The sequence below is a fragment of the Diceros bicornis genome, chromosome 24, assembly GCF_020826845.1.
Source record: "Diceros bicornis minor isolate mBicDic1 chromosome 24, mDicBic1.mat.cur, whole genome shotgun sequence".
NCBI classification, from domain to species: Eukaryota; Metazoa; Chordata; class Mammalia; order Perissodactyla; family Rhinocerotidae; genus Diceros; species Diceros bicornis.
Window position 1 is genome coordinate 34,616,206 of NC_080763.1, and position 24,418 is coordinate 34,640,623.

Consider the following 24,418-nt stretch of genomic DNA (forward strand, 5'->3'; position numbering starts at 1 on the left):
GGGCAGAGGGAAGAGTGGTTGCATGTGCTGCAGGCAAGGGAGAGCTGTGCTTTTTTTGGGAAGTGAGCAGGAAGAGGTCTGCTGTGGTACAGTGGGTATAATTTTCAGTGGGAAGTCAGAAAGCATTAGTTCGTTTCTGTAAGTCTCTGCTCATCCTGTGATCTTTTGATAAATCCATTCTGTGTCTTATTCGTGTGAAATCCCCAAAAGGTGGCACTGAGCCTGAGGTTATGAGCCTAAGGCCCATAACCAGCATCCTCCTAGTGTTGCAAATGCTTAAGTGGGTAACCCAAAAAGCTAAGTTTGAGTCAGGACAACGGACAGCCAATTATGCAAAAGGCTGAGGCACACACAGCATGGTTGGCCTAGTCCATATTTTTCCCTTTCTGATAAAAATCCATTTAAGATCTTCTTCCCCAAACCTGTGACTAGCCATTCCCCCACTTTCCTCCACTGGATGTTCTAACCTCATGGAACAATCATAATTACCACATGTTGGTTATTGTTTGCCTTGAAACAATCAATTACATTGGTGTTCCAATTTTAGTGAACTGGAGGTGTGAGATAAAGAAACAAGCAAGGAAAGGAAGTGATGCTTTCAAAATACAAGAACATCCAAACATAAAAGTGAAATATTTTAAATACTTCTTTTAAGGATTATTTTTTAAATGGCATTAATGGCACTTAAGCTGCAAGCAATTAAAACAATTCAATCTTATTGTACAAGGGTTGGTTTAGGGATTAATTTTCCTTTTGTTTGAAGATAGCAAGGTTGGATCTTGTAACTATGTCTACCCTAAGACACCCAGAGGGACAGAAAGCCCTGAGATGGAATGATGCCATGGTCCTCCGTAGTATGTCTCAGACATGCAAGATGTCTATTTTTATAAAAATTTAGGATCAGCTAGACAGAACAGCAAGCCACTGGCACCATGCAAGGCAATAGTTTTGGTATATTTTTTCCCCTCTTATCAAAACAAGTTGTAACTGAAGTTCCACTAGAAAAGTGAACACAAACATTTGAAAACCAGTTTATTTTTCACCTGTGCACCCACTGAGGAAAATGGGTGATTTTTGCCTGTAACCATGCAGCGGTGGAGGTTGAGTTTTTACCAACGCTTGCAAATTCATTTGGACCACCTACCCCTGTGAGGGAGACAAAATTCAGGAGGCTTCTGTCATTGGTTAAGGTGATATCCACAGTGTGATGTATTTGTGATTTTTTTGTTTCTTTTGTAATGAGGAAAGTAATTGCACCTTTTAATACGTGTGCTCTGATCTGCTTCCAACAGATTCCAGGTGCTTTTAGGTTCCATGGACATTCATTTGGAGCTTAGAAAGACTAGGTGTGCACTGAATGGTTTGTATCAAAATTCAAGCTGAGAGTCCATGCCAAAATGTCAACTCTAACCCTTGTTACAGGTACCAGGTTCACCCCCAGTCTGGTTCCCTTCTGTGTGTGCACGTATCCCTAACGGCAGGTTCAGGAAATGAGACTCCTGTGAAAAGACACACCTGTTCCTTTCGGAAGGCTGGTCTAAGGAGTAGCTGCCCTTTTCTATGCGCCACGCCAAGGCGGCGCTGTACAGACGTACGGCATCGCCATGGACCCTACCCTACTATTTGCGGCCGAGACCTCTTACATGTGCGAAGCTCCCCGGGTGTCCTGTGGTCACTATGGGAAGTAAAGTCCTTGTTCTTTGCTTCCTTTTGGCAGAGCAAGCTTTCTGAGTCGTTTATGGCACAGTGACATAAATTCTTCAATGCTATGTAATTTCGGACTAACGAGAAGTCTGTTTAAGGCACGTGTCTCAGGGTGAATATAAAAAACACAAGCGCTTCATCAAGTCCAGCATCCTTAACATTTAGTTTCTGTCTTCAAGTAACGCGTTGTTCTCGAGTTCCCCGTCTTTGGTGTCAGCGGGGACCATTCCGTTCTCTACCCCGTCCTGCTGCTGGATGCAGTCAGTCAACATGGCAGTACTAGAATGGTCCGAGTTACACATCTTCTCTGTCTCCTCCTCTTTCTTCTCTTCATCCAGGGAGTAATTCCGGAAGGTCTTGTAGATTTTCTGAACGTCCTCGGGCAAGGTCTTTTTGATGTCCTTGTTTTTCCTCTTGGTGAGTCTGGAGGTGGACCCGAACTTGTTGATGATGTTGTCCTCAGAGGCCCCCTGCCCGTGTTTGTTCAGCTGCTCTGACCCCTTGAGGCGCAGGTTGTTGGGCCGGTTGTTGATGCTCTCCTGGGACGAGGCCTTGAAGCGGCCCGCGTCCAGCGCGGCGAAGACGGAGCGCTTCTCGGGGGAGAGCATGTCCAGCGAGTGCGCCCGCTGGTCCAGGCCCAGGCGCCGGCGCTCCATGCTGCGGATGGTGGCCGCCCGCTGCAGCTTGTCGTGGATCTCCACGCTGAGCCGCCGCCGCGTCTCCCGGAACTCGGCTGTCACGTTGGCCTTCCACTCAGCCGCGTGGGCCTTGATTTCCCCGACCTGGCCGAGAGACAGAGCAGCAACACGATGAGAGACTCCTCTCCGCCTGGGGCCCCCCAGCACCCACAGCCCTTGGGTGTCCCGATGGGAAGGTTTCCCAGGGGAGGCCAGGAGGTGGTGGAGCACAGGCCCAGGGGGAGGCGTGAAATGCTACTTCTGCGCTAGTCCTTCCTGCCACCTAAACACCCATCTCAAATTGGCTGGTGACTAATGTGGCTCAGGAGGCACACAGACTGGAGAACCCAACGGAAGCTTGAGATGCAGAGATGGTGACTGAATGGGGGTGGACGGCATTCCGGGGTATAGAGCAATATTTGGAGTTGGACAGGCCTGGGTTCCAGTTCTGTGTCCACCCCCTTTTTAATTGCATGCCCTCATTCCTCCAACAAAGCTGGAGTAATCTTTGTCCTGCTCACAAAGTCTTTAGTGTTACGTGAGAGAAAGACATGCTCGGTCCTGGGCACAAAGCAGATGTTCAGCAGATCCTTCTCTGTCCCTCCAACGTCTCTGTTTGGGTAAGATGACCAACCTGTCCCAATTAGCCTGGGCATGTCTTGTGTCCTAGGTACCCCCTCAGTCCCTCAGTCCTGGAAAACCTGGGACTGTTGGTCACCCTGTATCTGGGCCATGCTATGGTCGTGTGCTATGGGACTTGCTCTAGTTTAAGAAGACCCTCCAGGGCACCTGGTAACCAAATTTCTCTGGTCAGGGTGCAGAAAGGGGACATATTCTGCCAAAGCACACAGAACAAACTTCCTGAGCGTGAAGTTTCTCATGAGGATCAGTACCAAATTTGCGGGCTCTTATTCAGCAGAGCAGACAGTACAAGTTTCATGCTTTCCTGCAGAGATGCATAACTCTGACTTTTGCGTTGACAGTCAATATTTATATTGTCACTTTCTCTTTCATTATAGCTGCTTTTTGTGGCAGGTCAGTTAGCTACCTGGGGAATCAGACTGGAGACTGTGTTGCCAGTGTTTATGTAAGCCAGGAAAATTAACACACAGGCCCAGGAATGATACGGGAAATGTCTCTCCCGGGGCCTTCCACATGGAATGACCGTATTCTGGGAAGGGAATGGTCACCCTTAAAGAGGCTGTCCCTCCTGCTATTTCTTTGGGTTTTGTCCCCTTTCCTTCTCATTCCCTTGCTCTCCTTTCTTATCTCTTTTCCTCTCTTCCTAGAAGAACTACACGGACATTGTCTTTTGAATCACAAAATCCACCTTTCCTTCTTGTGCCTTTTCTTGCCTTTGTGTAGGTTTTCATGCACATTTATATGAAGGAGTAAAGGCTGCATGCCCCTGGCCACAGGGATATATTTGTTTCTACAAGTCTGACAACCAGGAGGGGACATAAGCTAAAGGGACCCCTTGAGTTCACTTCCCGAGGGCCGGCCACTGTTCAATGAGTTCAGACGCACAGGGAGTTGGGAAAGAGTCATGGCGTCCAACTGCGTTTCCATACAGATCCCAAGACCTGAAGGACAGGCTGGCCTTCCTGGGCTTTCTATGAATTTTCTAAGCCTCCCCCACATATTTGCTGATAAGAGGCAACTGCATACCTCCCTCAAGCACAGTCTACCTCTGCTGACTATTTCTGGTTTTTTTCTTTCCCTTTTCGTTTCATTTTCTAAAATAAGTTATTTACTAGTCTTTCCAGGATCTGTGGGCTGGTGAGTGAGTCACCAGATTTTCTCACCCACCAAAAAAGGATCCAGAAATAACTGCTATTCCATCTAACTTGGCTTTTAGGTAACGATTCAAAACAAGGAAGCTTTATGAGCCCTCCATTTAGTAAGAAACACTCTAGCCCATGGAACAGAGACGGAAATTCTCGACTCCAGCTAATTTGATCTCAGGAACATTCATAGAATCTGGAAGGGGTCCTACCTCTTCCTTTGTCTTTTTGGATAGAACCCGTAGCCAATCTCCGATCATGCTGAGGACAGCCGCAAAGTAGGCAAGGCCAACAAGGATCCAAAACCACACTAGGGGCTTATACCACTCCCGGTAATTGATGCCAGCATTTCCCCCTGAAAACAACCAAACGTTACTTTAACCAGGATCTAGCGTATGGTCTTTGCAGAGCAAACATATCCCAGTCCATGCAGCAGAGATGTCATGCCATCACCATCTAACACTCAGCTGTTAGGCCTGCTGTATACAAGAGGTGACAGGTGTGGGAGGGCAAGGAAAAGATGTATCCCTTCCCTAAAGGAGCCTGACTTGTGGCTTAACTTCCTTTGAATCTTGACCACTAACCATAATACCTGTAACAAAAAAATGTCAGTGGCCAACTTGATCCACCCATCTCAACCGGAGCTTGCTAATGAATGACTGGGCCTAGAGGAGACAGATCAGGCCCAGCTGTCAATTTTTTCTTAAACTTCTTTGAATTTAATAAAAATATCATTAAATCATCTCAAATGGTTTGGAATTCTTGCAACTATTTCCTCCGTAAGCACACATGCGTTTACCAGGCGATTATGCATGTGTGGAAGTAACATTAGACTTAACAGCATTCCTGAGACTTTGATCCAAGCAATAGTGATTTAATGCTAACTGAGGGGTGGTGTTTACATGATGCTAATCCAAAGGGTCAATTAGACTGAGTAATTAGAATCACCGTGCTAGAACTAAAAGGGACCTTCAAGGCCAGCTAGTCCAATCTCTTTATTTTATAAATAGGGATTACAGTAAAAATCCATGAAACCCAATTGGCCAGTTGCCTGATTGCATTGACTGGCTGTTCCACTGAAAGGACTAGTCATTTATTCCAATTAATTAGCCTATTAATTCTAGCCCTCCTACAGGCGTTGCCAAAGGTGGCCATGCAAAATAGGTTCCAAGCCCAGCCCACTGTCCTAAAGAAGGGAGGAAGCTCCACGAAATAACTGATGTCAGCCTTGTTCTCACTCTGTGAGATTCTGTTGCCCAATGAAGCAGGCAGGTGGCCACTTCTAAGACAAACGGCATTAGCGATGGATTGTTAATTACGGTATTATATGATGAGTGGTTACTAGACTATCCCACTGGGTCGTGGTTGTAACCTCATCTGGCACCACTGAATCCATCCTGAACTCTCATGGCATTAATAATACCTCCCAGAGGCAGCTGGGCAGGCACTGTGGCCTGTGGCTCTTCTTCTCAGTGTGCCCAAACACACTTTGCAATGCAGCCCAGGAGGTCTCGTCAGCTACTGTCATTTCTTAAAATTAGAATTCCAAACATTGCTAAAGGGCTCTGTGGCAATGCTGGGTTTGGTTTAGCTGTCTTTGTTTTTTCCTTCTAGGTGACCCTCCCCACAGCTTTCTCTAGGATTCTACTGGAGTTCCTGCAACATTAAGTGGTTTTTGAGGTTCATTTCATTTCTTCACTAAGCCAGAGAACTCTGCAGCTTTCTCCTCCGGGACTATCTGAGAGCAAATATTTACTGTAGCAAGTCACCACCACCCAAGAAAGATTGTCACTAGGGTGCGCTAGTGGACAACGCAATAAACACCCTTCTGCATGTTCCTTTACAAGCTGCTTGTCTGGAATTCAGAGCTCCGAGTGTGTTCCCAGCCAGGGTTGTGGGATGCTGTAATGCTGTGAGTCAGTCCTAAAGTGAGTCCGCTACAAAATAAACCAGGACTTAATCCTGCCTGGTGATCGATGTTCCGATTATATTTCCAGTAGAGTTGACGCCGTACCAAATCACAGCAACCATCAACTCTTGTTAATGTTATCTTTTTAAATGATTGGTCATCCTTCCCTATTGCTCTTAGAGTATTACTAAAAATGTTGTGACAAACTTCCAGTCTTTTAAGGTATGCATGCTTCAGATGGGTCTATGTAAGCCTAGAACCTGGAGTTTAGAAGGGCGTGGTCTAATTGCAGTCAGTGCTGTGAATTACAGAAGACCTCAGGACAAAGGAAGTACGTCTCTGTTAATCAGCAGTAAGGGAATTAAAACAGTGGCATGCCTGTGACTGTGGAGGTCACACCCTTACTAGGTAAGTAAAATAAGGACAAACGCCAGTTTGTGCCAAGTGCTCACAGTCCATGGTGACCAATAAGAATAAATCATTAAATGATAAATAATTTTTTTTAATTTCATATTCCCAGGGCATTGCTATTTGTGCCCGAGATTAACAGATTGACAGATTGAATTGAGCACTTGGTTAGGGAGCAGGATTCGTCACAGGAGTCCTATATAACGGATAGTCCTCCAGACAACCCAGTGTTAGCACAGAGCTCTCTGAAGCACAACCCAGTGCAATTCATGCTTTGGGGAACTTAAAGATGTCTGCGAAATAGTTCTAAATTCCAACTGCCGTTACACGTATTCACCTTCAATTGGTACCTTAACTGAATTTTCCCACAGACCAGCTATGGACGAGGCTAAGAAATTAACCAGACAATTGTTCCTCTTACTTTTGTCAGTTTCTCTGTGGTTTCTCTCCAGAGCTCCAGGTCCCTAATCAGATGGCATCAGGTGACTTCTCACCCAACCTGGGGAGCTGCACGATGGTTGAGCATTGCGCATAAGGAAAGATTGGCGGGGTCCCAGGCCCCAGGCTTTTTATAAATAATTTTTAACCACTCTGACTTTGCAACTCTTAGTCCTTAGCCAATAAAAAGGAAGAAAAAAATGAAACACTACTATTCCTACAAAGTGGACTTCAGTCTTCACCCTGCTCAGTTGGAATAGCTAAAATCCACTCTGCCGATTATCTATATCATATAATTAACATGGAGGCACCCATGCTCCTATTGACAAGTCTTCAACATCCTCTCAAGAATTTCCTGTTTACCAGATTCCCAGAGACGAGATCCCTGTCCTCCTTATGTGCACCAGAATCCATGGAGAAACCAAGGCACTGCTGGGATTATGTGCCAAATGGATAGTCAGACTGGGAGTTCAGCCTATAAATGTCCAGGCTACTGCTTAACCAAGAAATGGTCAAAGACACACACACACACACACACACACTCCACCAAACATTTTGAACTTATGATAGAATTGCTTGATCAGAGTGTTCCCTTCTTGGAGTTAAAAATGATCAATTATCTGACCACCTAGAACTATCCCATTAGGAAAGAGAAGAATGGCCTCCTCCTATTCCTGCCTTCCTACCACACTCTGGGAAAGTGGTACAACGTAACACTCATTTCATTTGCAAGCTCCCTGTCCCTAGATGAATTTGATGGTGGTTTTCTTTTGCTCCCTTAAATACAGCTCATTGGCATTTATTTTTACGATGAAGGCTATTGCTTCTACACACATTCATGCAGAATCCATTATAATATTACATTCCCTCAGGGCAGTTCGCAGCTCCTAGTAGTCAACTGAGTCGTTAGTCTCCCATCTGAGCATGCCCTGGACAACTTCTGCAGAAACAATGGCTCTTACCTCTGCGTCAGAAGGCTTAACCTGCAGGTCATTGCAGGCTAAGCTCTATGCTAATCTCTCCAGAGTTTCACATTTGCCACTTGCTAATACAGCCTTTATCAATTGATTCAAGGAGCCTTAATACAATTCAGAAGTCCAAAATTCAATGAGAAATTCATTTCACTCATGTGTAATTCATATGACCATAGGGCAATAAGCATCCTAGGGGAAGAGAGGCTGGCTTCCTCTCACGGCAGAAGCCTGCTGCTGTTTACATTGCATAGGTCTAGGAGTTTGAAATGAGCCCATGAACAGCAGCGGTGACACGGAGCCTTTCTCATTTGCTTCTCCCACAACATCTTCTCTCGTGCTTTTGAAAAGCACTACCAACAGAACATTTTCCCCACTAAGGCCCTGGCAACTGGGATGCCCCAGGGGCTTACCTGCCACAAAATCACCAAAGCCCACCGTGGTGAGAGTGACCACCACAAAGTAAATGGACTCCAAAGCCGTCCACCCCTCGATGTATTTGAAAATGACGGCAGGTATCGTCACAAACACAACGCAGCCAGCCAAGATGAAGAGGATGGTTGAGATGACCCGGATCTTGGTCTGACTCACTTGCTTTTTCTAGGAACAGCAAAGGAGAAAGATAGATAAGTCAGTTTCATCACCCTGGATTCAGAAGACAGAGACACAGGAAAAAAATGTATTATGTCAGTGGCTTTTAACCTTTCTTTGGTCATGGGCAGCTTTGTGAGAATCTGACGAACACTCTTGACGCTCTCCTAGAAAAATGCACATACAGAAGTTTTCAGGTGGTCTAGGTGGTCCTCGGGTCCTATGAAGCTTATTCATGGACCCTAGGTCAAGAAACTCCTCTTAGTTTGTGCCTTGAATGTCTTTTGCATGGCTCCATGACTGCAGCCCAAATGCCAATTCTAACTCCTCACTAGTGCAAACATAATTATTTCCCAAGAAGGGCTTGCTGCCATTTTTCATGGGTATTATTGACCCTGGTGGTCTAGTGGTTAAGATTCGGCGCTCTTACTACCGCGGTCCAGGTTCGTTTCCTGGTCAGGGAAATATCCACACCACCCGTCTGTCGGTTATCATACTGTGGAGGCTGTGTGTGGCTGTGATGCTGAAAGCTATGCCACAGGTATTTGAAATACCAACAGGGTCACCCATGGCGGACAGGTTTCAGCAGAGCTTCCAGACTAAGACAGACTAGGAAGAAGGACACAGCCACCCATTTCTGAAAAAATTGGCCATGAAAACCTTATGAATAGCAGTGAAACATTGAGATAGCGCCGGAAGGTGAGAGGATGGTGCAAAAGGTCCCGACGGGATTGCGCTCTGCTGTTCACAGGGTCACTAGGAGTCAGAATCGACTCCACAGCACTAACAAATTATTGACCCTCCATTAGGAGGGCACAAGTTTGAGCTCTTTCCACAGTGGCAGTGACGGATCTGCACCTAGATTCCCTTGTACATGCTGGAAAAATGGCTGACCTGAGACAGGCCAGATTGTTTGGATGGAAAGAAAAACATAGCCACCCCATGCTCATTTGTGACGGACTCTAGCCAAATATCTGTGTGCTTCCTCACCCTCCTTCACCTGCTGACTTCTTTACATTGATAACACACTTTTCTTCTAAAACATGTGTTTGAGCTGGTGCTATGGTCATCGTGTTTGTTGGCTGTATTACCTGCAAGAGACAGGACAGGAGTCCGAGGCAGAATGACAGGGTCACTGCCTAAAATGGGTAGTAGGAGCTTCATCTCATGTCAGCTTCTGAAGGAGTCAGTAGTCAAGAGGTGAAAATGCATTTAGAAGGGGAATTACACTGGTATCTGGGCAAAGGAATCATGCCATGGAGTCCAGAGGTGGACTGGAAGCATTAATGGTACGCCCCTTGAATGCACTCAGTGCAACATTGGCCTTGCCTCTAAGCTGAATAATCCTTAGGGTCTTCTCAAAGGTCCCAGATTTGGCATTGGAGATTGTCATTAGAGGACCCTAGTACCATAACCCCACAAAAATCATGTACCATCATAAAAATACCTTTACGAGCAGAGTGCACAGGCCTTTCTACATTGCCCAGATTGATTTTCTGCAAAAGTACACCACATTTAGGGCAATCGATATAGGAAATCCTAACCACGTGATCTATTTTCTAGTCATTGTCTTCTGGTGAGTCAGAAGGTAGAGAACCTCAGAGGACAGACAGACCTTTGCATTCATATACCTCATTTTATAGATGCAAAAACAGAAGCCAAAAGGGGTTAAGGGACTTGCATTAAAATCATGACACTAATTAGGGACAGAGCCGAGATTAGAATTCTGATGTGATTAACTCTCAGTCTAGTGCGTAATGATGGAAACAGCTTTTCAAATTACTCAACAATTCACCAGCTCAAACAAAGTTACCAGAGTCCTCCCTGAACAAAAGAAACTAGACTAACCCCAGTGATGAATAGGCCATCCTGCTTCCCCTCTGGGGAGGAAGACTTGAATAAAAAATTGTCACTGGGCCATCTGTCCAGGAATTTCTAAGCTTCAGTCCTAGAAGTGACACCTCAGCCAGGTTTCCCAGGACAGAAATGGTCAAGAGAGATTCTTCTAAGATCAACCACTTGGCTCAACCATGGAAGTGCTAGTCAAGGAAATGACTTGAGGTCTCAGAGATAGGAAGGTTGATTACCGTTCTGTTTCCTTTCCTCCCATCCCCTCTTCCTCCCTGATTTGTGGGGAGAAACAGTGGTGCTGCCTTTTCACTGGAAAGCTCCAAGGACAGGAGGGCCAAAAAAGAGAAGAAAGCTGCTCTCCTCTGTAATGATGCTTCAAGACCATTCAGTCCCACCTGACTGGGGCCCTGAGACCCAGGCATGTTTGATAGGGCAAAATGGAGTGGGCAACTAAATGAATAAGAAGAGTTACAGTGGAGAATATTTATTTGCACAAATCTAAATCAGTACTATTTACACTCCAGTTCCTTGATCAATATATTCTCTAAAGAGTCATAGGAAAAGCTAAAGAAATACAACCCTTCTTTATGAAAAGGGGTCATGTGCTCTAACTCCTAAGAGAGAATTCAGCATATAAAGTGGGAACAGGGAAAAATAATTTGATCCATGCTCTTATAGAGTCCCCTCTCATCTCCTCAGAAAAGCCATCTGAAAAAACAATAATAATTTATTGACATTTTTGAAAACTGCATTTGAAAATATCAATTTTTTTTCCCACAAATAAAAGTATCGTGAAAAGACAAATTATCTGAGAACCACAGGGAATGTTTTACCCATTTCATGAATTTCCATATTGGATATTGCATAAGGACTTCGTGGGGGAAGTTGAGCCCTTCTGAGAATCCAGGAACTTATTTATTATTAGCCCAGTTTTGTTTGTAGACATGTACAAAAATCCAAAGCCCAAAAGGAGATTTTACCATAGATCATTAAGTTAATCTAATTGCTGCCAATGGAAACATCATTTCCCCCCTCTATAAATCGTCCTCCTCAAATGCATAATGGAATTAAAGTGAATTAAATGTTTGTGAGACACTTATTAAGTCATAAATTAGGATGTGAATGCGGTTGCAATCCAAATGAGGTTCAGGTTGGCAAAGGAGGGCTGTGAGTACGTAGGAAGCTGGAGACATTCCCGGGCTCCAGGAGGTGGGCAGAAGAGAAGATGGCACAGGACAGGACTTGTTTGGTGGCAGAGAGGGAGATGTGTAACAAAGGCTAGATCGTGGTGTCTTAATTGCATAATCTGTGGGAGAGTTTAACAGCAAGGTAAAGATCTCACCACTGCTCACTGCCCAAGCCAACCAGTGTGTCCCTAGACAACTCAGACACACCGAGGCATCCTAGGATGATGCTCGGAGAATGCTTGGAGAATTTAATCATTGGGGTACTATAGGGACTTAAGAAATCAAGTGTCTCGTGTGTGTGTGTGTGTGTGTAGGTGTATGAAACTGTGTATACTCATACTTCTCTATAAAAGGAAGACATGTGAGCATAAGGTTCTAGCAATATCTGTTATTCTGGATACCCATGTTTTTGCTGCTCTCTAGATATTTTTAAAAAAGACAACAGTTGCCTCAATTGAACATTTTAAACTGTAGATTTCAAGATGGAACCAAAAACTATCTTACACATCGTCTAGTGATCTCGGGGCTTCTTATCCCCATTAGCCCTGCAAGTGTTCACAACTACTGTAAAACGGTATTTAAGAACTTGGCGTCCAGGGGCAGACTGCCTGAGATACATCCCATCCCCGATGCTGAATAGCTGAGTGACTTCAGGCAAGTTTCTCAACTTCTCTGGGCATCAGTTTCTTCCCCTGTAAAATGGAGATAAGAGAATCCACCTCATAGGATTGTTTGGAAGATTAAATAGTGTGTGAAAGCTTAGCACAGTGCCTGCTAAGTGCTCAATGATTGTTAACTCTCGTTTTTGATATAAAAGTTCAAATCTCTCCTTAGATGTGGATGCTCCTAGATTTAATGCTGTCCTGTGCTATTGAGGAATGTTCCTTCAAGTCTGGCTTAAGATAATCTTTGTTTAGCTTCAGGAGGTCACTGTTGGTTGTCCCTTCCTGGATACATTATCTTGTATAATTACCTCACTTTCAATAAGAAAAAAGTCCTCATTCTCCCTTGGTTCTTCTAGGCTCTACCCCAGATTGAGCTCTCAGACAGTCTCAGCTCACCATCTTGGAAGCTTTTTATTTGCCTTTCAATTAATTTCCCCCTAGTTTTTCATCATCCTACTGAAACTGCCAAGCATTGCAGATAATGTTTGCGATGTCAGGAACCAGCTGCAGAGGGACCCTGAGAGGCACGGACCTGGCTTTCCTAGCACCCCCCTCCCACCTCCCCCACCACTTACAGAATCAAGCTGTGTTTGCATGGTGGGGTTGCTAGGCAAAATCACACTGCTTATTTACCAGTAAGCAGAGCAGCTAGCCAGAAGCTTTGTGAGAGCTAATATGTTCTTGGGGTAACAAAATTGTTCTCTGGGAAGAGATGGTTTGATATATTTGGGCAGAAGTGGTAATATAATTGTGTATATCTGTCCAAATCTTGTTTTCACACACTGTTGATTAGAATAGAGGATGTGTTCTTCTCTTCTCCTTATGCAAATAGTATTACACAAAACTATTTCCCAGGTCCAGTTGGCACTAAGTGCAGGAATTTTTGAAGAACTGAAAACCTAGCTCCTGTAGAGTTCATTTAGTGGTCAAAATTATAGGTGCAATTATTCCAAAGAGCAAAATAATCTTCATAAACAGGAGGCGGGGGAGCCAGCTTTAAGAGCAATCCTTCGAGAGAGGGATGTGTGTGCTGACAATTCTGGAAGTGTTTGCTTATTTCAGACCTCAGAGGGCTAAGCCAAACATCTAATTCTCATTAAACCTAATGCCCTGCCTGTGTTTGTTTACTTCCACAATCTTATTCTAGAGAGCAAGTGTATTTCTACTTACGCATGGACTATTTCTTTATTTGATTTCTATCCCTCCCTAATGCCCATTCTTCTTTTCACTCTCATGTGCTTTCTTAGAATTCTGAGATTAGCAATCCAGATTGTTGTGTCTGGCCAAGAAATTGTTTCTTTGTTGTGATTTTTAGCCAAGACATTGGAGATTTTATTCAATAATAAAGATACTGCAATAAAAATCCTAGGACAGGAGGTAGACATGCAGAGTTCCAGTTTACGGTTGAGTTTGGTTTTGCTGAAATGCAAACACATCACCATGGTAATACAATCGAACTGAGAACAATTTCTCAAAATGGAAAGATAATAGGAACTGCCTCCCAAAAGAACTGACTTTATTTTCTGATGTTATTATGTTTCCCACAAAGATTTCTTTTTAAAAGTCCAGTTCTAACTCATAGTTTCATCATCACAACGAATAGCCATGTAGCACCAACAATTCTATAAACGAGGAGGAGAGATTTTAAACAGCGTTTGCCTATAATCTCCATGGCAGAGATACTGTAAACACACATCAGTGAGAATCATGCAGTAAAATCTCCATGGAGCCCATGGAAAATGTCCTACTCAAAAGCTGAATACACAAGTGGATCATATCTATACAAAAAAAAAAGTTGTATCTAGCATCTGACTCTGAGCTGCTCTGCAGTATCTAACAGATTATTGGCCAATTCAGTGCTTTGCTGGTATTACCATGCAAAGTTTTTGAAAAAGCTTTTGGTATATATAATTAAATTGTTTTTATCACTGAAAGGTCAACGTAGGTGCACCTGGGATAGAGAAAAATTTAAATCTACAAATAATAAAAATTCTTAGCTGTTCCACCCCAGGAACTCTTTAATTAAAATCTTTGAAAAGTTTCTGTTCTAAAAATCGGTGGCTTGTAACATTTGAAGATAATACTCTGTTGGAACACAAGACTTTGCATTGAGAATTCAACCAGTTAATTCATTCAGCACATAATTATTAAGAACCTTTTATATGGTGGGGGCTGTTCTAGTTGCAAGGGATGCAGCAGTTTAAAAAAAGAAAGGAAAATAAAAGATCCTTCCTCACACACAAAGTCTAGAGTCGGGGCGGAGTGGGAACATCTGAGTCTTTGGCTGAAAACAGTCTTTGTGGCGCTATCTATGGCGTCCAGCCCTGGTCCAGCTAGTGAAGGTAAAGTTTAGTACCTACTGACATCACACTGATTAAAAAATATCACCTGGGAGAGAAAAAAGGAATATTCTTGTAGCCCTGGTATACGGAACACAAAAGTGTGCCAACTGTGATGGATGATCCTCGGATCTTTGTTAGCTAAGCACTCAGAAATTACGTCCCAGAAATCGGAACAACGCATAAGCAATCACTTCAATGTAAGAAACACCCAGATGCAACCTTGGCTGAAGAATGGTCCTTCTTTTTAGTTAGAGTGTGAAAGGCAGACCCATGGAAAGGAGCAGAAGATGGAGACAACTCCTGATGAGCCACGTCAACAGAATAACTCCTGGCAATCCTGACAGATGCCCTGCCCAGCTGCTCACCCATCCAAATTCTGAATTTATTTTACCCAGATTTCAGTAGCACAATGAACAATGCCCCCATCCCAAAAAGCACTCCCCACCATCATACACACAAGTATACTACAGTAACAACTACAGTAACAATGCCACAGACAGCTGAGAGGTAGACTCACTCTTCTCGCTCTCCTGGCTAACAGGGGTTCAAGGTCATAGTTTATTAGCCAAGCAGTTGGGGCACAAGATCCCTTGAATATGATAAATGTTCCTGCTTGTCCTTGAGGTTTCTTTCCTTGTGCAGGGAGCCCCACCCACTATAACACACATGGCCTCTCTCCAGCCTCTTACTCTAACTCAGGAAATGAGGACTCGGCCTCTTCCTCCCCGTCTTCTTTTGGGAGCAAGTTACCCTCAAGAAGTGCCCCTTGTGATCGCGTGTCTACTTCTGGGGTTGTATTAGGAAACCAATTTTCCCACAGATATAAGCCATGTTCTCCAGTGTCAAGGGAATATAGTAATATTAGGCTTCAATCTGTCATCTCCTTTATCTTATTTCTCAATTGATTCATACCTTGGGTGGGCAAGAGGGGATGCTATTTCTTTGGCGCCTTCAAAGACCCCAATCATTTTGACTCTCCTCCCCCCACCTCCCAGTCCTCCTGGTACCATGGTTTTCTATTTTAGCAATAGCTCAATAATTATTCCACTATGAGGGGAGAAAGAGGTCAGACCACTGTGGGGCAAGTTCTCCTCAATGGAAGGCCAGCTCCCTTCTTTAGATTGAACCCCCTCACCAGGAAGGAATGCATGTAACAAAAGCAGAAAAGAAAGAGATTCAGGGGGCCTCCTGCTGAGAATGCTCTCCTAAAAGGAGATAAGGAATTAGGTAAGTCATTGAGGGAGACCTGGCCCCGGCAGGAGCTGTCTAGGAGGGACAAGAACCTTGCACAGGGGCTGGCAGGGAGAGTTGGTGGGGGCGGAGTTGGGAAACAATGGTCATAATGCTGCGACCTAACACACTAGGCAAAGTGAAATGCTCACTTGCCCCACTGTGGATGATCAAGGAGCCCTCTACTCTTTCTTGTCCTTCCTCGCCATCTCTTAGCCATGTCACTGTTCACTTGAACTAGCATCCAAGGTGTGGGAGAGAAGAAAGTCTTCATATGAGCCCCCTCCATTCTCAGGTATGAGTAGCCCAGAGAGAAGGCATCTGTGAGCTTCTGGCAGGCTGCACTTATATGCCTAGCAATCAACATAAGTGACAAACGAGCGTGCATTTTCTGTGGCCTTAATTATATTGCTTGTTAGAAAATTTGAAGAAAGCCCCCAAGACCAGCCAGATTTAGGTCAATATCTAAAAAAGCACCTAGGTATTACTGAGTCAATATCTGTAAAAATTCCTGGGTTTTACTGGGAAAATGGTAAGCAACCCCCTCTCCAATAGTTACACTCTTTCTTTCCTTCTTTCTTTTTACACAAATGCTTTTTAATGAAAGCACGTAGGGATGCTTGTCCACGTAAACTATAAAGAATAATGAAATAAGCATTAAAAAATTATATAGGGAAAAGACGTGTGAACTGGAAAAAAGGCAAAGAGAAGCAAGAAAAGTTTAAAAAGCCTTTGAGAAAGATGAACACAATTGAGAAAAAGACTTTGAGGTATGGAAAGCGAAGGTGGAACCATGGTTTGAGGGGTCTAGAATTTTCCTGAGGTGTAAAAAGGCTTCCCAGCTAGGCTTGTACCTAATTGTTTGGGAGACAGAAAGACAAGAGAGAAAAGAGAGAAAGAGATATGCGTGTACTTTCTAGTCAGACTGAGAACAGAGAAGTTTAAATAAAAATGGAACACAGCTTTATAGAAAGTCACTTGGAAAGAAATCCCAAACTGGGAAAGGCCTGCACAGAGTGAACCTGACAGAAACTTCCAGAACTGAGAAAATTTCTTGAGCAGAACATTTTCCAGACTGTGAATGAAGCTGAATTCTATAACTTTTCTATTCTTTCATTCAATAAATATTTATCAGGCACCTACTCTCTGTCAGTTACTGAGCTAAATTCACTGGTGAGCAAAACAGAATGGCCCCCAGCCTCACAGAGCTAGTAGGCGCAAGACAGACATGAAACAATCACACAAGCAAACGTATAACCACAGCTTGAGAGACGTGCTGTGAAGGGAAAAGAACCCACCCACAGAGCGAGAGAATATAACAGGGGGACCTAACGATGCTGTTTGCCTGCCACACTCCCCCATGTATATTGTCCACACCTCAAGACCCCCCCAAGGTCCCCACTATAATAAAGGGAGTTGCTGCAAATGATTCAAGGCAGGTGGCTTGTGCTGGACAGAAGTTACCCTGCAAGGAGGCCAAGGAGGTGCTAATGAACTTGGACTTGATGCACACTGGCTGTTTTCTGCTCCTGGCAAAGTTTTCATTGACAGCCTCGCGGCAGAATCATCCAAGGTGGGTATCTTGACATCCCGATAGACTTATCCGCTTTGCGTCTTACTCAACTTTTATACAAATGCTCCAAGGAACTTCCAGGTTCCAAGTGTGCATGAGTTGTGGGCAAATAAATGCATACATAATTCATCTATCATTCCTCTACCATTATTAAAGAGTAGCATTGTTCTTTAATTTGATGAGAGTGGATTTCATCAGAATGTGGATTTGATTAGAATGACCAGACAGAAGCCTATTTGGATTACTGAACACACATAATAAATATCCCCATTGTTAGTTAATTGGTATATTTTTTTCATTTTAAAAGAATTAAAGTTATATACAAACCCTTTAATGGAGCTTATTGTAATGACTAACGTATACTTTCATCTTTCATGAAGTGACTGGGCTGTTTAGCTGTGCAAATGACAGCAACAATGGGCATCACGTGCTCCACAAGTTAAAGTAGTAAATAGTAGATAAAGTAACAGAGATGCAAACTTAACTACGGATTGCATCTCCACAGATAATACTTTCTTGAGAAAAGTATTCTCTTTGAAATATTGTTTTAGATTACTTTTTGTTCCTGCAAAGTGTTTAGCAGAGATAGGCATGCTCTTATTTGAACAGTTCTCCACAAAGGACCAGAAACTGAGACCCCAAAGACAACAAAATAGACATTCAGGCCTCCTGATGTTCTCCTTATGCTGAAAAAACATTAGAAAATGGAATTGGACCAACCCTGGTGATGCTCGGCCTGGAGTGTACTGTTCATAACCATCAGCGCTACTGTTTAAGGCTCTCCGCACCATCCTATTATATTGTGATGAAACTGAGCAAGTGAGATCACAGGGCATGACCACTTTAGAGGACACTGGTTATTCCTTTTGTCCGCTCATCATCTGAAGCCCCTACTTTGGTTTGGTGAAAGTCAGAGACCTCCTCCCAGTACAGAAGCTGAAGAATGTCAGCTACTTATTTTCCCAACCTCCTCAATGCACGGTCACAAGCATGCGACCCAGGCTCCCTCAACCATAGAGACGTAAGTCAGACTTTGACCCAGACACTAGTGAGGCAGATGTGACGGAGTGGATCATGAAGTATTCATCTGACAGGTTTCTGCGTGTTTTCCTCCCCCTCTTTTCTCTCTCTGGTATTTCAAAGGCTATTCCTAAGTAAGGGGCGAAGATTCCAAGAGGTATGCTTGCAGAACCACTTTTTCCTCTCCCAGAGACTAGATAAGCCTTGGCTAGGGATGGAGACAGAGAGAAGGCAGAATGGCCACTCAGCCTGGAGTGGAAGGAAGGGTAGACGAGATTGAGTCTTCCTGCGGTCTTCCAAGTAGAATTAGCAGAACCTCTAGTATGCAGGACCGGAAGGGCAGAGATGAAGGAATTAGATGCAGAGCCCTCCTCTAGCGTTGGCACCAATTGCTTCACCACCTGTGCACGGCCCACCTCCCATGAGTCCTGGATCCTCCTAAGTCTCTTGAACAGAGAGTGAGGAACCTGGACACTGAATGGGGTGGAGACGTGGAGGGAGAGCCTTGCCCCCAATCAAAGTGGAATTGAACAGCACTAGGTGGGAGCTTTCATGCGGAAGGTGGAGCAGGCAACAGTAGACACGTCATTGGTGTTATATAAAGAAGAGGGACCATGTGGAATCCACTTGGGGACTGGCAGCCACCATGGTGGTGTTATATCCCGTTTCCAGGGGCAGTCACAAGAGTGGTTCTAGCAGAGCATCCAGGGCTCAGAACCAGTGGGGTCAGCAGGGCCAGCTGCTGTCTGTGCCAGGCAGACACAGCAGTAGCTTCTTCCAGGACCAGTTCTGTGGCATGATTTGGGTCGTTGTTCTTGGCTGGGTACCTTCCAAGTCTGAGTCTCCAATCACCCCAGGGATTTGGTAGCTATCCAATATCCTTTATAAAAACTTCCTTTTCTGCTTAAATTAGCTATAGTTGGTTTCTCTTGATTTGGCTAACATGCCTGCCTGCAACTGCCTCTCCTGGATGTCAGGGTAAGATGGCTTCAGCCACTTGGAAACAGATCAGGGACAAGGGACACAGCCCCATGGCGTCCCTCAATGACAGGCCTGGAATTCTGGGATCCAAGATCACCTAGAACTGTAACCAGATGTGATTTAACTGCTTTGGAAATAGCTCTCTGACATTCCTAAATCTTCAGAAAAGTCTTGTTAAAAATTACAGGTAATTTCAGCTGTGGTGTGGAAGGACCTGCATCCCTTCCTGGGATGGATAGTTATGGGGAGGGCAGCGCCAGCCTCCTCCCCCAAGGCCAGCAGAGCAGTGGCAACCACCACGAAGGCAGAGGGGTCTGCCACCTGCAGGAGGAGACCGGCAGCATCGCCAAGAGAGGTCGGTGGTTGGAACAGAGATTGGCACTCCAGAAGGAGTTGATGGGGAAGACACAGGCTGTGGCCAGGACAGACATAGGCACACATGAGTGACAACCCTTGCAAGTACTAGAGGGCAGGGGACCTTGGAAAGGGGAGTTGGAGTGGGATGTGCTATGGTGACAATGGAGCAGCAGGCATTGGGCTACATATAGATACAAAGAGAAGACTCAGGAGTACAATTATCAACACGTTAGTGGTGGATCTCTTGGGACGATGGATTGTCACGTGATTTTTTTCTACTCTGTCCTCTTCTGTGTTTTCCAAAGTCTCTACAACCACTACGCATTCTCTTTGTAATTTTTGTAATGAAAGAAAAGGAAAAGGAGTAGACATGGAAGAGAATGAGAGGGAGAGGGATAAGAGGAGAAAGGGCAAGAGAGAAGACAACGAACATGCTCACGACGCTGCAGTGGTTCCCTCGAGAAAGCACACGATGCCCTTGAAAATCATACAGTCTGTCTTCCTTTCTTTTGGGAAAGAGTGGCAACCATGCTCTAGAGGGAAAACTGGAAAAGAGAAGGAGACATAGATACTCCCTGCGGTAAAGTGAGAGAGATGAGCCCTATCTGAGCCTTCAGAATCCCAGGGACATTTGCCAGAGGTGGCAGTGGAAGCCATGAGGACATGCAACTCAGTAATTGCATCCTGTCTGCTGCCCGTGCCACCCCCTCTTCCTACAGAATGCGGCCACCCCCTTCCTGAGCGAAACAGTTGGGGACCCCTGCTGTTGGCAAGCACGTGCCGTCCCTCCCCGTCTTGTCCATAATACCAGTTATTTTTGCAGCTTACTCTCTAAAGGGACTGGATGTTTATCGGTGCCCAAATACAGCACCATTCCACGCTTCTGCGCCTTTTTAAAGGCTGTTCCATCAGCTAGAATGTTCTTCCCCTTTTATGCTTGTCAAACTCCAATTCCTTCCTGAAAACACAATTCCAATCCTGCCTCCTGCAGGAAGCCCTCCCACCTTCTAGTTAGAGTTTCTGAGTCCTCTTCCCTGCTGTCTTTGTTCCTTGCACATTCTCCTGTCAAGGGACCAGTTCATCCTGCACAGCTGTGTATCTGTAAATGTGTCTCCCCATCTTTGTATCCTGGGTGCCCTACACAGTGCACCCTGCATGGTGCATATTCCTACACTTGCTCCCTGTTTTTCAGCACCTAGAGAAAATATAAGAGTAGTAATTGTTTAAGGTAAACTAGTCTATGAAGGAAATAAAATAAAACTATTCATCCAGCAAGAGACCAACTATCAGGATTTTATAATGCGGAATCCACGTGCAAGCATATACAATAGAGAGGCACAGGAGATGGATATACACACACACGCACACAACACATATTTGTCAAATTGAATTGAATATTAATAGCATGGGAACTACAACAAGAGGAGAGCCTTGACTATGGACATTTACACAAGAATAGAAATTACATATGTACATTCCTGAAAGTTACACAGGAGCTCCCTGGAAATGTTTTTATAACCCCATTATAAACTGTTTAGATTATAACACCCTAGGAGGTGACTGGTAAATCTGTGACGGTGTTTGTGGTTGTCGCAACAATTGGAGGGACACTCCTGCCATGTGGTGGGCATAGGCAAGAAGGTTCAGATGTCTCGTAATACAAGAGTGAGTGTCACAAATCAGAGAACTATCCCAAATTTAGCCTGAGTTTTGAATGTCCCACTGAGAAAAATTCACGTTTATAATTAACTGAGCTGAGAACTTAACTCCCCTTTAAATATAAACACAGAAACACACACAGAAACTTTTTGCACTTTCAATACAGGCTGAATTTTACAAGAATATGACTCCCATGTAAATTGTGAGAAGGCTGAACTTTGATTAGTTGGAACCGTGCCAAGAATTGTTCTCTATTTTGGAAAACCACATCCCTGGCAGCAAAGTCCCCTGCGGCATCTTAGTCATTGATACAACACACTGAACCGGGCTGCATCTGGGGCTCCTGCATTCTCATATAGATGTAAGGGTCTCACTGCCTCTGTAGGCCTCCTGGGGTTTCGGGAGCAAGCACCTACTACAGAAATATGTATTATTTTATTGTAAATTACCTTCCTTTTATTTCTCCTTCATATTGTAGCCAGAAAATTGCACTGAATCTTTCAAAACTAGTTATGTAGTTAAATTGCCCTATCTATGAAATTCATTTCAATGTGGTAAAGGGGCATTAATACTTGCTATAAAAGGGGGTGTTGGGTATTACAGGCTTGAGAACCACTGGATAAAATTCAACTGTACATTGCATTTAAGGCTACCTTGAGAAGTCTGTAGAATTACACTTGCAGTGTCGCCTGATGAGATAAAAGTCCCCATGCACATAAATGCCATGTGCAATGAGCACTATCAGGGGACAGCCCCCTACTGAACTGCGCTTTCATCAGAATAATTCCACTTCAAAGGTTAAAACTGGTTTTTCTCCCATTGACATTTATTTGCATACGAGACTACTTTTGGTCTCAAGCTCATTTTCTGTATCAAAATGTATGAGGTCATGGCTAGTAGCTCTCATTCATTCATTCACCAGGCACATGTGCCAGTCCCTGTGCTAGCGACTGTGCTGACAGGGTAGATGGGACCCGCTCTCCCGGCGTTCTCAGGCTGAGGGGGATGGAAGGCGCTAGTCATGTAACTCCAGTTCAGGGAAATGAATGTTACTCTAGGGGTGTACAGGGTGCTGGCCTCACTTAGGAGTCAGAACTCCTGAGAATTCTGAAGAACCGACACTTATACTGAGGCCAGGAGGAAGATGAGGACAGGGTACGTACGAGGCATCATAAATGTCACATGAGAAAGTCTGGAGATGAAAGAAGGTGGCACATTCAGTGTAAACACATAGGCCCTTTGAATTTCCCCCGTGGAAGCAGCAATTTCTCCCCAAACACCGTCCTTACTCCAAGAAAGAATGCTAACTGTGAAAAACTTCTAAAATTTTGATTAATATGAACTTTTCACAAAAATCTGGTTGGTGGGTTCATTTTTGTTGTTGTTGTTTCCCTAATCATAGGGGAGAATTTGAATTCAAGACATTTCTAGAAATATTATTAAAACTAAAAGCTTGTGATCATTTTTTTTAAAAATAGAAAAGAAATGGAAAGCAAAGTGCCCATTTTTCACCCAGTGATGGGCAATCTCATCAACCCCCCTCCCCCCCAATAGAGGCTCCCAGAAGCAGGTGTGACATGTTTATACGGCCATCTGGACAGGTCCTCTTCCTCCTCCTCCCCGGAGAAAGTTGACAAGACTCCAAAAGGGAGGCAGGAGAAAAAGACACCTAATAGAAATACAGAATCAAAGGGCTAAGGACAGCTGAGACTTTTTTAAAGAGCAGCAGAGGCAAGAAGCAAACAGTAATGTCAGAAAAGGGATGAAAGGCAAAAAAGAAAGTGGTAATAACACCGCAAGAACACCATATGGCATTCATATGTCACGCATCTCATTCTAAATGTTGATATTTGCTTTCTTATTAGCTTTGCTGCCAACTCTGTACAGCACTCAGTGAGACTCAGTTTTAAAAAATTACACAGAAGCTTGCTGTACTCTACCCTTAACGTCAGACATGATTTTCTTTTTGTAATTGCATGCTATATATCCCTGTTTCTAATTGCTCAGACTAAACTGCAAGGCAGTGTGAAATTAGAAGGGAAAGTCCCGATAACTCATAGGAGCTACCAAAGGCATTTGTTTTTGCCTACTCAGCAGTACGGGGAACCTGGGGGGTGGAGGTACAGAGGTAGACAGCCAAATATTAATAATAATAATTCAACATGAGCCTTTTCAACCATTCTAAGCTCATGTAGAAAGATTGTTTACAGTAAAACTCACTTCTGCCAAGGAATGAAAAAAACTAACCAAGGGGACATCACTGTCTAAGCGGAGCCACAGTGGCAAGAGTACAGCATCCAAATGTGAGAGACAGGATTTGAGCGCAGCAAAATCTGTCTTCTGAGGAAGGGCACGTATTTTTTTGGAGGAAAGTCTAGGAACATTTTGATGCTTTGTAAACATATGAATTAGTCCGCATGTTCAAGATCTAGTAAGAACATACACAAGCTGAGAGGCAATGTGGCTAAAATAAATTCCTTTCCATTCTTTGATTTTCCTTTTACTAGCATCTATGTATGTGGTGGAATATTATGGACCTTAATAGTCCATAATAAGATACACATCTTTGTAAACAGTTGCAACCCGTGAAGTGTGGGCTGAGGATGCAGAGTACAGCCTCCCCCCTTGCTCAGACTGAAGGGCAGGGGCATGCTCAGACCTTCTGTATTCTTCCTTAGCTGAGTCACAGCCAATGCATCGTTTCCTCCTAGGGCGATGACTGATGACTGGAGTTTTGTCCCAGGCCCAAGGCCTCCTGCCCATCGGATTCCCTCTGTATGTTACTGCCCTTTCTGCTGTTCCCTCCACTTCTCCAGCCCCACCCACTTCCATGCCCATTCCCAGGAAGGGTAGGATTAAAGGCAGCATCAGCAAGTATCTCGTCTTCATTCGAGTTTGTCAGGGGTGCTGCAAAGCCTACACACCCTGGGTGCCTGGAAAGGAATCTGGTTCGCTTCTCTCTCCTCTCCAATCAATTCACAATCAATAAGTATTTACTGAATGCCTCCAAAGCACTTAGCACAGAGCAGATACCGCAGCGGTGCAGGAAAGAAAGGCATAGTAGCCCTTAG

General features: G+C 44.3%; 1 protein-coding gene across 1 annotated transcript in view; it reads right to left on the reverse strand.

The window, feature by feature from the left end:
* Positions 1-660: 660 nt before the first annotated feature.
* The window catches only part of KCNK10 (potassium two pore domain channel subfamily K member 10), a 123,040-nt gene continuing 99,282 nt past the window's right edge, over positions 661-24,418 (reverse strand). Inside the window, exons 5-7 of the mRNA XM_058567491.1 lie at positions 8,305-8,491; positions 4,378-4,520; positions 661-2,486 (exon numbers count right to left, since the gene is read on the reverse strand). Coding sequence (XP_058423474.1) covers positions 1,866-2,486; positions 4,378-4,520; positions 8,305-8,491 — 951 coding nt within the window. The 3' untranslated portion in view covers positions 661-1,865. The remainder of the gene's footprint in view (positions 2,487-4,377; positions 4,521-8,304; positions 8,492-24,418) is intronic.